This window comes from Haemaphysalis longicornis, unplaced genomic scaffold (assembly GCF_048455015.1).
Source record: "Haemaphysalis longicornis isolate Haplotype H1 unplaced genomic scaffold, Haemaphysalis longicornis Haplotype H1 scaffold_9, whole genome shotgun sequence".
Classification (NCBI taxonomy): Eukaryota; Metazoa; Arthropoda; class Arachnida; order Ixodida; family Ixodidae; genus Haemaphysalis; species Haemaphysalis longicornis.
This window is the reverse complement of record NW_027526460.1, coordinates 66,030,245-66,043,549: the sequence shown is the minus strand read 5'-3', so window position 1 is coordinate 66,043,549 and position 13,305 is coordinate 66,030,245. Positions and strand designations below refer to the sequence as shown.

The 13,305-nt window shown below is 48.6% G+C and overlaps 1 protein-coding gene across 2 annotated transcripts in view; it reads left to right on the top strand.

The window, feature by feature from the left end:
• LOC144151342 (kinesin-like protein KIFC1) overlaps positions 1–13,305 on the top strand; it is a 35,232-nt gene that overhangs the window by 21,236 nt on the left and 691 nt on the right. For both annotated transcript variants that reach the window (XM_077682351.1, XM_077682350.1), the window contains exons 10-14: positions 852–1,127; positions 1,928–2,098; positions 8,230–8,368; positions 9,367–9,506; positions 9,932–10,081. In XM_077682351.1, the coding sequence (XP_077538477.1) occupies positions 852–1,127; positions 1,928–2,098; positions 8,230–8,368; positions 9,367–9,506; positions 9,932–10,081 (876 nt within the window). The remainder of the gene's footprint in view (positions 1–851; positions 1,128–1,927; positions 2,099–8,229; positions 8,369–9,366; positions 9,507–9,931; positions 10,082–13,305) is intronic.

Below are 13,305 nucleotides of genomic sequence, written 5' to 3'. Positions count from 1 at the left end.
TACTGGTAGCTAGTTTGCTGTCATTTCTTATTCAAACAAAATAAGGAGGGGCATCACAGGCTATAACGTTGCTCATAATTTGAAAACCCGGGCCTATGGCTGTGTGCAGCTAGGCTTGCTTATACAGGGTTGAGTAGGGCCACCTTGGATGCGTCTGCATTATCAAGATGGGTAAAGGTGGAACTTGTGAGGCACGAGCATGTCATTGGCTCACTGTGCAGGAGGTGAAAGGCGTTCCAAAAGCCCCTTGCCCTCCAGATGCATGACCCTGTGCATTGTGGGTGACCCTATAGCTATAGGTGAAGAAGCAGTTAACGAAGTGACATGCAGAGAAGAGTATCGCTGAATGAAATACTGCGGCGTCTGCTTTGCTCCCATTTGTTTTTGGTCTTGTTTCTGGAAATATCGGGTTATGTTGACAATGCTACGAGACAAGCACAGTCTTCAAAGGGCACTGAAAAGTTTCGCAGTTTCCCTGTCAAGCTTGCTGATACAGCAAGCGAAAGAACAAATGTAAATGTGCTTTGTGTAAAATACAACCCAAGGTAGCAGAGCGTGGCCATGCTCTAGTAGCAAACACTAACCAATAAGAACGCGTGCATTGCTGTATCAGGTGTTGCGGCTTTAATCGTCGGGCGGGAAGGCTGGTCCCCAAGCACGTAGTCCGCACTGTCGAGTTGGTCGAGTGACTGAGTCTCTTTGCTTCGTGTGAGTGTGGCTTAAGGGGAGACGTACTCATTCATGGCAAATGACCGGCACTGGCTACATGTCTCAATCCTCTTCAGAAGGAGAATGGTGCTGGCGACTACCTTCCTTCCAGTGGCGGCAATGTTTTGTACCTCCTCATGCAGACGCAGCGGCAGACGTCGCAGGAGTTCAGCTTCGACCGGGTGTTCCCCTCGGGCGCCAGCCAGGCGGAGGTGTACACGGAGGTGTCGCAGCTGGTGCAGAGTGCCCTGGACGGGTACCACGTGTGCATCTTCGCCTACGGCCAGACCGGGGCCGGCAAGACGCACACCATGGAGGGGCCGCCCGGGGAGCTCGCCCTCGAGGACGACCAGCGGGGGCTCATTCCCCGAGCTCTGCACCAGGTCTTCCAGGTGGCGCACTCCCAGCCCCACTGGACGGTGCGTCCCTCCTCTTCCTCTCTTGCCTCTTGCTTATCTGTCTGCTCGCACGCTCGCTTGTCTTTCTTTCTCTTCCTTTCTCTTCCTCTTCCTCCTCTCCCTCTCCCTGCCTCTTCTGATCCTGCGAGGTGAGGACTGTGGTGGATATAAGCCGCTGTCAGTCGCGCATCTCTACTGGGGCTCGCAAATATGCCCTGTGTGCACGGCTAGTCGGGCCATATAATTGGCTTTTGGCCAATTGAGCAGATTACCTCCATTCAAATCTTGGGTAATTGCAAAGGGAAGAAAGTTTGTGGTTACTCCCCCCCCTCTCTCTCTCTCTCTGTCTCTCTCCCTCCCTCTCTGGAGGAGCTAGGTGGTGGATTTGTAATGCATGCATGTACTCCTTGCAATGGTGGGAATCAAACAATGCAAAGTCTCCTTCCCGAGGACAGAGAGAAGTGTTGCTCCTCTGTAAATGCGTGGCTTCCCGGAAAATGTAGGTTTAGGCACTGCACTTCTCTTTTTGAATGCAAGTTTATGTCCCAGTACGAAGTGCTCAATCCACCTCCACATTCTAATGAGGCACGGGGTTCCTGCTATTAATTTTGCTCTGTCGGCACACCGCTGGACTACGCTGCAGTTACAAGGAACACTTAAAAGCACATTTTGCTCGTAGAATGCTCAAAACATGGCCTTTCTGCCTTTCCGGCTCAGTGTCTGAGCAGAGTAGCGTTGTGGAGCAGTTGGTGCATGGCCATGGGAAACTGTCTCCTCCCTCATGGAGGCTCCTGATTGCACCCCTTTCCCTGCTCGTGCAGTACACCATGGTGGCCAGCTTTGTCGAGGTGTACAATGAAACCCTGCGTGACCTCCTGGCCACCCAGCAGCCCCAGCAGCAGCAGGCCTCCCTGCAGCTGAAGATGGCCCACAAGGACGGGCCCGTCACTGTGGCTGGCCTCACCGAGGTCCCGGTCACCTCCGCCGAGCAGGTCTGCACTCTTTCTTCCCCTTCCGCACTCGCCCACCGGTGCGGGGAGGCTGAGTAGGATTTTTAAGGCGAAAGCTATACTACTCCAGGTACGCACCCAGAAAGCGGCTCACTCCATCAATCCGACCTCCAAGGTCAGTCAAGGTCAAACCAGCGCCTCGCGCGGTTAGAGTTCTGCAGGGTGTGGTTTGGAGGGGGGTATAGGCAAAAGAAGTAAATACGCTTGCTGTCGAAAAATGATACTAGGCGGCTTCGGCTGCGTAAAACTTCACTGTGCATACGTGCTTGCAGCACTGTCTGCACCTTCACTGCACACTCTTGGTGCGTAAACAGGGTGTCTAGCGACCGGGAAAAGTCAGGGAATTTTGCGCCACCGGGAAAAGTCAGGAAATTGTCAGGGAATTTTTCAATCAAGTAGTATCAGTCAGGGAAAACCACTTCGGGGCCTGCCCACAGTTTCAGAATAGGGGAAACCAGTGTTGGGGGCCCCAAGAAGTTACCAAAAGCAACACGTTCGCGCGCGACGAAAGCGTGAACCGCCTGAAACGTTTTCTGGTTTTTCTGCAAGCAAAAACGCACCGCGCACGGGGCGCGCTGACGCCGCCGCGAAAACCACCTGCACCGTGCGTGCCGAGCGGCAGGCGCCGGCAACATGGCGGCTGCACCGGCCGCGGAGTAGTGCGGTAGCTCCAATGACCGCTTCTAACCACTCTTTAAAATGCTACTCAAGGCACAAACGCACTGCTTGTGCAGGAAAGGAGCCACCGCAGGCACGAAATCGTCGACGTGGCCGTGAAAATACCGCGCACGAATCACGTGCAGAAACTCGCCGTGCGGCTCATGCAGCTCGCAGCTGGCTTAGGTTGCTGGTTGCATTTGCGCAGAGGGTCGATGTAGGTGGTGCCCAAATCGCACGCACAACGCGCTTTTTTTTTTTCCAGCGAATTTTAAAAGTCAGCACTTTTTTTGGAGCTAATCTTGATAGAACTTCTTTCTTATGACATCAGGAGCCAGAATTACCTAATCAAAAAGGAACATGACATGGTTTAGCGTGAACCGCGTGGGGCGTTTTCTGCTCGCGAAAATGAGCCGCGCATGTCACAGACGCTCCGACGCTGCCGCGGAACCGCCTGCCCGCTGCGCGCGGTGCTGCAGGCAGCGGAAACATGGCGGCGGCTTCGACCGCGAACTGGTGACGGGAGCTCGAGCGACAGCTTCTAAGCGCTCTCTAAAATGCCACACAAGGCACGCACGAAGTTGCTTGTGAGGTAAAGGAGCTTATAATGTGGGCGAAAACGGTACTATAAAACATCATCCGCGCCGCTAGTGAAAGCGCCCATGCAATACCTGCCGGGGTGGTAAGCCTAAACATATCGAGAGCTTCGAAACTGCCGCCATGAGGAGTGCGGCTCTCCATTAGCGCAAGTCGGCAGGATCCTCCCACTGCCTCCCGCGACGCGCGTAGTTTTCTGAGCGAGGCAGAAGCTGCCGCGCGCGCGAATCTTCGACGCGGGCGTCAAAAAATCGCACGCACAACGCCGACGCGCGTGAATCGCGTGCAAAAAAAAAAAAAAAAAAACGCACCTTGCGGTTCAGGTTGCATGTCGAGCCAGGACAATAAAAAAAAAGCAAAAGGTGCTCGCTGAAGCGCACTTGAAGCTTCTATCTGGCAAGATGAAATAAACTCCCTGAAGCCGCAACAGAAGGCAAGCAAACATCAAACTGAACAAACTGAAGGGTATGTGTTTTGTATATGCTTTTTATATGCTTCACGGACCATTTACACATAATGGCGCTTGTTGTATTGGTCAGGGAATTTCGTTTAAAATGGTCATGGAAAACATGGAAAAGTCAGGGAAATTGAATTAGGCAATTTGCTAGACACCCTGGTAAACTGAGCTTTCACTTGGCAGACTCGATTTAACCGTGTTCAACCGCAGCAAAAGTTTTTAGCTTTCTCAAGTGTCTGTCGCGGTTACTTAGGAGTATTGACCTCCAAGCAACTCTACCTTCTGTCGCACGTCGAATCTGTCATTCAAAGCGAGTTACGTTAGGCTTGACCGTGCAGGTCTAGATGGTGAAAGAAATGTCGATAACACCAGTGTTGGCTAGCGAAGTTGCACAATTGCAGGATAACAGCCCAAATGCTTCTGTAGTGTGTTTGCCGTTACATTGAAAACAAAACGAAACTTTTCAAATAAAACAGTGTCTCGCTGTTGTCGGTGGCATGAATACACCTCGCAAGCATAGGCAAGTCTGCAACAAATCCTACTTAGATAGCAGCAATCTGGCGTACCTTTGCAGTGGCGCTGTTTCCATCTTTCCTTTCTCTAAAAAGCTTTCCTGAATGTTGCTCGACAAAGTTCTCTTCAGTGCTTTGTGAAACTTTCTTGTTTAGTAACCTCCACAGAAATGGCCTGTCACGAAAGTTACTGAAAAGGTGTTCTCAGAGCTCATTAGTTCACGTAATGCCTTTTGCATTCGGCATTCTTATGTATCGCCAAACAAATTTTATCAACAGCTAATACCATTAGATCTGCTGTGTGACAGGGGAGTTGGGCTTCGGAGAGTCCAAGGCCCACTTTTCGTGCCAGCTGTAAGCAGTTATTTCCTCGAGTTCCTGCTCTAAGTGCGTCTACAATACATTAAAGCCCTATTGGTACATTCCCTTCGAGGATGTACTTTTAGTTAAAGGTACAGACAACCGATGTTTGTCGCGTATATGTTCTCTAGCTCATATGAAAGCCAGCGTTTTATATAGCCCGGTAACCACAAGCAATTTCTAAACAAACTGGCGGAAATAATTTTAATTTGGCAGCCAACTTTCTGAAAATGGAAGGGTGGCGGTTCGTAGTGTCGAAACTTCGAACTACAATATGTGTCCCTGTCACGTGACCTGCAAACCTAGCAGCTACTGTAACTGCTGAAACGTTTATTTACGTATTGAAAACCTTTTAACACAAGTATTTGTATAAGGTTAAATTGTATATGTATTTTTTAGCATTATTTTGAAATTTTTTTAGACACGCCGCCCGCCGCCGCTGGGTTGCTCTCAGTGTGACTAACTGAGCCTCCATGCCCAGAATCAACGGCAGCGTTCAGTAAACAGACCCAGTGAAGGAGCTTTGACGATTCTGCCTGAGGCAGAGGCGTTTGTTCTGCCAAAAATATTTGATTTCAGTTTCCAAATACGCCAACGGCAGCTTTAAAAAAAAACAAAAAAAAACGTCGCGCCCGGGGAGAATCGAACTTCCCGCCTCCACAACGTGAAGCCAGATTCTACCTATCGTCTATCCCAACAGATGGCGCATTCGTGCAAAATAGACTGTTGCATTAAAAAAACACATACAGGAACAAGAAAGCCTGCGATTCAAACTTTTTTAGCTGGGAACAAGTTTTTAAATATTTTTTATTTCGCATACAGACAAAAGTATGTTGCTGAGCTACTCTGTCATGGTTGCCAGCATTAGTTTTGGGAGAGACACATACGGCTCGTAGATAAAAATTCGATTTAAAGAGTTCTAGGGCGTTATCAGCAAAACCGTTTCACGTCAAGGTGCTTTAAGTGATACCCTTTCATTTGAGATAGAGAATATATACTCGACAAAAATCTGTTGTCTGTCCCTTTAAAGGAACACACTGAATTCTTGCGGAGTATATGGTCTCTGTTCGAAAGGAAAGGGCTTCAGTTGGAACACCTTGAACCTCTTTGACAAGGCCCAAAAATGTTTGAAAGTAGAATTTTGAGATCCACCACCCTTGCATATGCTGCCAGAACGAATGCTGGCAGCCGAGCAGCAATATACTTTCAACTGTTTGTGCTGCTGAGCCCAAGGACGCGCTTTTGATTCCCAGCTTCTGCGGCTGCTCTTCTTATCGAGGTGAAAAGTGGAGATGCCCATGTTGGAGATTCTCCGCGCATTAAAGATGCCCAGGGGGTCAAAATTAATCCGGAGCTCTCCACTATGGCGCGCCTCATAGCCCTGGTGTAGTGTCGTCGCATTTGAAGCCTCATAATCGATAACCAAAACTAGTGTACATAAGGTGAAAATAGGTACCGTATTTTCTTGCGTATAACCCGCCCCTGCAAATAGTCCGCACCCCCACTTTCCGCCCGCCAAAAAAAAGAAAAACTTGCGTATTGCCTGCACATTCCATACAAGAAATGCTGCACCAAAGCTACTGCTCAAGCAACGCATCATACTATGTAGGCAGAACAAGTGTATATTTAGCAAGTAGAATACACTAACCGCAAGACGAAAGTCGTGATTCACTAATAAAATTCAGTTGTATTTTTCTTTCTTGTTTTTTAGTCCTTGTCCTTGTATGTTTTGTGCAATCGCTGCCATTAAAGGCTTAGTGTTACTGCAAAGGAGTTTAAGGGGGGACACTGGTCTTAAAACAATTTCTTTTAATTTTCAAGTGAACTCTGTGAAACTTGTCAGTCTTGCTGCTTTTTTCCCACTGATTTCAAATATGCCAGTATTTTTTCAGTTGGTCAATTAGTTCCCAAGATAATTAGAGATAATTAGCCATTTTGCCCCAACAATTAACAAAACAGTGTTGCTCACAAAACTGTAATCTTTATATTTTCCATTACTATGAACCCTGCTGAATGCAATCTTGGAAACAGTTTTTTGATGCACCGCTTGGAACTAATTTTACGGCTCATTAAACTTCGGTAGCACCAGTGGCAAGGAACCATTTTCAGTGCCCATTTCAAACACCGAAGTTTAATGAGCTGTAAAATTAGTTCCAAGCGATGCATCAAAAAACTGTTTCCAAGATTGCATTCAGCAGGGTTCATAGTAATGGAAAATATAAAGATTACAGTTTTGTGAGCAACACTGTTTTGTTAATTGTTGGGGCAAAATGGCTAATTATCTCTAATTATCTTGGGAACTAATTGACCAACTGAAAAAATACTGGCATATTTGAAATCAGTGGGAAAAAAGCAGCAAGACTGACAAGTTTCACAGAGTTCACTTGAAAATTAAAAGAAATTGTTTTAAGACCAGTGTCCCCCCTTAACGGCACAATGCGCATAGCCGTGAAGCTGCACTAAAGGAAATACCCCGCGTATTATGCACACGCCCTACTTGGCCAGTGACATTTTCGCATTTTTGGTGTGGGTTATACACGCGAAAATACGGTACTTAATAGTACCTAAAACAATGATATAGTGCAGTGTTTTCTGTTCCTTTGTGTGGTTTTAGAATCGCGCATTGAAAACAACTGAGCTATTTGTATACATTTGGTAGTGCCTTGTTTAGAAAGTACATGCCGCCACCTTTCAGTTGAGTGCCAAATTGAAATGATTTCCCGCAATTTGCTGAAAAAATCCTTTGTTTACCCCACTATATAAAACGCTGGCTTTCAATGAGCTTGGACGTAGTCTGCTAAAATCAGTTGTCTGTCCCTTTAAGGGAGACGTAACTCTTAAAACAATTTCTTTTAATTTTTAAGTGAACTCTAAAACTTGTCAGTCTTGCTGCTTTTTCCCCGCGGATTTCAAATATGCCATTAATTTCTGAGTAAGTCAGTTAGTTACCAAGATGATGAGAGGTAATTTGTCATTTTTAAAGGAACAATAGAAGAATCAATGTTGGCCATAAAACTAATCTATATTTTCGAATAAGATGAACCCTGGTCAGTGCAATATGATAATCTGCTCTTTGATGCACCACTTGGAACTAATTTTACTGCTCATTAAACCTTCGTGTTTGAAACGTGCACTAAAAATGGTTCCTTGCTGCCACTGGTGCCACCAAAGTTTAACGAGCTGTAAAATTTCAAGTGGTGCATCAAAAAGCAGATTTTCATATTGCACTAACCAGGGTTCATAGTATTGGAAAATATAAACATTAGTTTTATGACTAACACTAATTGACTTATGAACTTAAGGCATATTTGGAATCGGTGAAAGAAGAGCAGCAAGGCTGACAAGTTTCAAAGTCAACTTAGAAATTAAAAGAAATGGTTTTAAGACCAGTGTGTCCCCCCCTTTTAAGGACTTTTTCCTGTTGTGTGTATGCGTAATTTGGCAAAGCTGGCCATGCGAGTAAGCCAACTTGCCTGTGCTTCCCCAGGCAGCACTGATGCGAGTCCCCTTACCCCCCTCCACCCCTGCAGATCACCCAGCTCCTGCGGAGGGCCCGCAAGAACCGGGCGGTGGCGGCCACCAAGTGCAACGAGCGGTCGTCCCGGTCCCACTCAGTCTTCCGCCTGGACATCGTGGGCCAGAACACGCACACGGGCCTGGGCTGCAGGGGTGAGTGCTCGGCTCTGCTCTCGCAACGGGCTGCCTTCAGTGGCTCCGGAAGCGAAATTCCTCTCCCTCGTGGATATGAGCCTGGCATTTCCTGTCTGCACCCACCACCATCTATACACGGTGTCCAGAGTGGTGCCCTGGGCGCAGCCTTGTCGAACGATGCGACGTCTCTCTGCACTGCTGGCCTTTTCGGAGGCGTTTCTCGCCACTGCCTTTAATGGGCCGGGGTCCATTGGCGAACGTCGGGGCAACTTTTAGGGTGAATTGTGCAATTATTTTGGAGTGTTGCTGTGAATTAGGACTTCTGGGGTATGTAGATATTGTGTGCCAACGTTCAGAGACTCCCAAGTCCCGAAAAATAGCCCACAAAGCTTCTTTTAAAGTGCTGTTCTGGCTGACGCCCATGGCCTAACTTGTGTTTGCGCGTTTCGTGGCTGCTTGATTGCTCTTTTTTTTTTTTTTTCTATTTGCCACCCCTGATATACATGGTTGCAGTGTACGTACAATGTGCGGCCCCCAGGCCAAACGTGGTTTAGAAGTATTATGAGGCCCCCGGCACGATGTCAGAACTCCCTTCCCCTTGCCGTTTCTGAAGGCCGACATGGCAATTCCAACCTTAAATGGGGTTAGGCAGGAACAAAGAAAACCTCCTCATCCAGTTGGCATTGCTTAACATCTTCACACATAGCCAGATAACGTCCCCACTACCTTTCTTTGCACCAGTCCAAAAAGAATCCAAGACTCCCTCCCCGTTTCCCCTCCCTACTTTCTGTGCGGCCCTCGCCATGTCTGCTTCGTGCAACTTGGGGCCATATAAATGGAACTGCTCTGAGCAGTTGATTGCCACACTTTTATCCCATGTGCACGTACTGGTTCGTTCGCACGCGGATTAGTGGACAGTTTTAGTTTCACGTGCCTGCAGAGTTCACGTGTGCAAACATGAAAAGTGCCCCAGACAACGTGTGACGGCGCACTCTTCGACCTGCCCTGTGTCACAGGCCGTCTGAACCTGGTGGACCTTGCCGGGAGCGAGCGCCTGTCGGAGTCCCAGTCGGAGGGGGCCCGCCTCCGGGAGGCGCAGAACATCAACAAGTCGCTCGCCAACCTGGGCAACGTCATCCTGGCGCTCTCCAACAGGGTAGGTAGGGGAGCACGCACCTGTCTTGCCCACTGCCGCAAGGTGTCGGCCTGGTGTGCTGGTGGTTCACTGGTCGCACGAGCTCGAACGGAAGATCCCTCCCTAGTGGAATAACAGCCCCTTCACGAGGCATCGGCAGCGCGAGCTTACCCTTGAGAGGCTTGAATGCTGCCTTAAAAAGCACCCGAGTGGATTGCAAAGCAAAGCGCCGAGGTTGCAAAGCCTTTTGCAAGTGCAAGGCAGAAACAAAGCTTCTCAGCCATTCAGCCAGACATTCGTGCTTTGTTAAACCTCTGTTTGTGTTTGTCTCTGTCTTTCTTTCTCTTTGTCTCCCTCCATGATTGCTGCTTATAGGTGCCAACTAGTTATTCTTCCCTTTCGTTAGTCCCTGCTTCCTTTGTGTTGACCCCCTGGGCATGGTGCAGGCGGACCACGTGCCCTACCGCAACTCCAAGCTCACCCACCTGCTGATGGACAGCCTTGGTGGCAACAGCAAGACCCTGATGCTCCTCAGCATCTCGCCCCGCGAGGAGAACATCGGCGAGACCATCAACTCGCTCCGCTTTGCCACCAAGGTGAGCACCCGAGAAGCTGCGAAACGTCCGCGAGAGAGGCACTCGACAGCACACCCTGCGATCCCCTCAGTTACTGGCTGCTTTCTGCCCTTTGAAGCAGAGAAACACTTCCACAGTGTTCACATTCTGTGGCCCTCATTGACCCAAGTCCCACTGTAGCGCTTTCACCGCTACACAATGTCTGTTAAGCACAGTAATGCAACTGAAATGGGGCAGTTTTTATTGGGTCAGTGTGTGTGGGTCATGGGTGCTGTTGTTGTGCATGGCCAACTGCAATCCGAACTTGTGGCCTGGCCTTGCATTCATGATCTGTAATTCATAATCTGACAGGTGCCTAATGTGGTTTAAGGGGGAACGCGGGTCTTGGAATCCCAAAGTTTCGCCAAAGTCTTTTTTAAAATAATTTTCGGAATGTAGAGCTATTTTTTCTCCGTCCAGCCAAATATCCAGACCCAGGAGTACGTATCTGCGCCATAATACAGTGGAATCTCGGTCATACGAATCTCAAGGGGCGGCAAAAATATTCGTATCACCCGAAAATTCGTATCATCAGAAAACGAGAAAAAATGGAATAGTGCCGCGCATGTGACAGGCGGCAGCAACATGGCGTCGGCTGTTGCCCTGAAGAGGTGCAAGTAGTTCAGCAACCGCTTGTAACCTTTTGTTAAAACACAGCTCAAGGTGTAAACTCAATTGCTCATGCGGGGAAGAGCTCATAAAGTGGGAGAAAACTGCACTATAAAATATCATCCGCGCCAAATATGCGCCGCGGAGGTGGCCCAGCAAGCTGCTGCGAGCGCTTCGAAATTGCCGCCATGAGGCACACGTCTCCCCATTGGCGCAAGTCATGACTCATGAGGCTCCTCCCACTGCCGTTCGCGGCAACGTTGGCGGCAACCAAGGCTGAGCACGGCCGGGGTAGGGCGGCGACGCGCGCTGTGTCGATACCAACGTGCGCACGCGGCCGCTCTAGCCCGGCCGTGGGCAGAGGTACCACCCCGGCCAGCAGAGGCTGGCGCCGGGATGCCGGCCCGAATCGTCAACGCGGGAGTCAAAAGAACGCGTGCTCACCTTCGACGCGACGTGCGCACGCGAACCGCATGCGATTCGTGCACGTCGGCGTTGCGCGCGCATTATTTTCACGGCCGCGATGACGATTTCGCCCCCGCGACAGATGCTACCTCGCTCGGAAAATGACGCCCGACGCGCGTGGCAGTGGGAGGAGCCTGCCGACTTGCGCCAATGGCGAGGTGCGCTCTTCATGGCGGCAGTTTGAAAACGCTCCGGACAGCCCGGTGGCCCCGCCGGAGATGTTTAGGCCTAACACCCCAGCAGATATTGAATGGGCGCTTTCACTACCGGCGCGGATGATGTTTTATAGTACCGTTTCCACCTACATTATAAGCTCCTTTACCGCTCAAGCAACTTCGTGCGTGCCTTGAGCGGCATTTTAGAGAGCGCTTAGAAGCGGTCGCTCGAGCTCCCGACACCACTTCGCGGCCGAAGCCGCCGCCATGTTGCCGCCGCCGGCCGCGGCGCGTGCAGCGCGCCTGTGGCGAGCGCGGCGCGTTTTCGCGAGCAGAAAACGCTCCATGCGGTTCACGCTCCATGCTTTTGTGCCCGCGCGCAACCAAGGCCGCACGGCCACACCAACACTCCCGCCTCCCGAGTCCCGTCCACGCCGCAGTCGTCTGCTCGCGGCTCCCGTGTTCGTATCACCCGCACCAGGTGATAAATGCGTACGGATCAACCGAATTTTTTTACATTGCATACAATGCATTTTCGCCGGGGAATTTTAAAAATTCGTATCACAACGAAATTCGTATCAACCGAATTCGTATCACCGAGATTCCACTGTATCAATTTGTATCGCCCACATCTGCTGAAATAATTTGTTGTGAAAACAGCTTTTTCCTTTTTTTTTTTTTTTTACGACTTGTTGCCAGTGTTCTACTTGAGGGTGCTTTCCTGTGGTGCGTGGGAATCATATTCATTCTGTTATCAACAATGCCACATTGGGTCCACCCGCATCCCAGTGCGCGCTTCCTCGTCGGCAGGTTACCATACAGATGAGAGATTTGGGACGGGTAAACGTTTGCACTGTGCACAACGTGCAGTGGTGACGTGATATCCGAGTAGATCAAATACAAAACGTTGTTATCCAATCTAGCCAAGCACATAGATGTTGCAGAATGGTGTGGTGCATTCCACTACTACTCCCTTCGTTACAACTTGTTGCGTGTGATGCGAATCGACAAGGAGCTGATTTGCTTGCCAGAAATGAAGCAGTAACATAATGTTCACGGCTGTGGTACTCAATCGCCACCTAAGCCCTGTTCGTCAATAAGTCACGGCATGCTGCCAACAGCATGGAAATTGATACTTTCTGGCCTTGCTTCTATTCATTTTTTTTTTTTTTTTTTTTTTGCCACGTGCCTTTTGTATACAAAGGATTTAATAATTTTCCCGTCAACTGATTTTAGCAAACTTGGTGTGCTCATGTTTAGCCAATAGCGGGCTACATGCTAAAGCGTTTATTTATCTCAGTAGATAAAACTGTTACTTCTACTAAAACTTCAACTGCGATTTTCTCGTCTTCACTTTTTTTGCGTATGTGCCTAAGCTTAGGCGTTTTCAGGTGGTCGTTTTTCAAAGGATTTCTGTGAACGTTATACCGTTGAATTCGGGATGAAATGAAATGCATGCTGATGCTATTTATATTGGCTCGCTATGCCTCGGGTAAATGTTATGAGCAACAATATGACCTAGAGTTTTCTTAACACTGCACTCTGCATAACTTAGGTAATTTGAAGGTAATAAATAGTATCGGCATGCATGGCAGGTCCTAACCGCGCCATTTACTTTTTAAAAAATTTGACTAAAAACCCCTTAACGGCCCGTAAGAAATTGCTTGATTAGGTGCTTCAGTATTTTCTTTAACTCAAAAAATAATTGTGCCACTTCAACACTAATTACGTCTTTGAAATGAAGGCAAAACACACATGCACAGTGATTTTCATCATAAACGAATTAATAAAACTTTACTTCAAGACCTGTGTCTTAAACCTGTGCTGGGACCAGTACTCTCCATGCATCTTCACATAAAGTGTTTTAAGTAGTTAGCTTGGATTTAAAATTTTGTATCGGCACTCCGCTTCCTGCACATTATTTCAAGCTTGCTGCCAGATTTTTAGAACCTTCATGGCCTCCTTTTGCTTTGATAG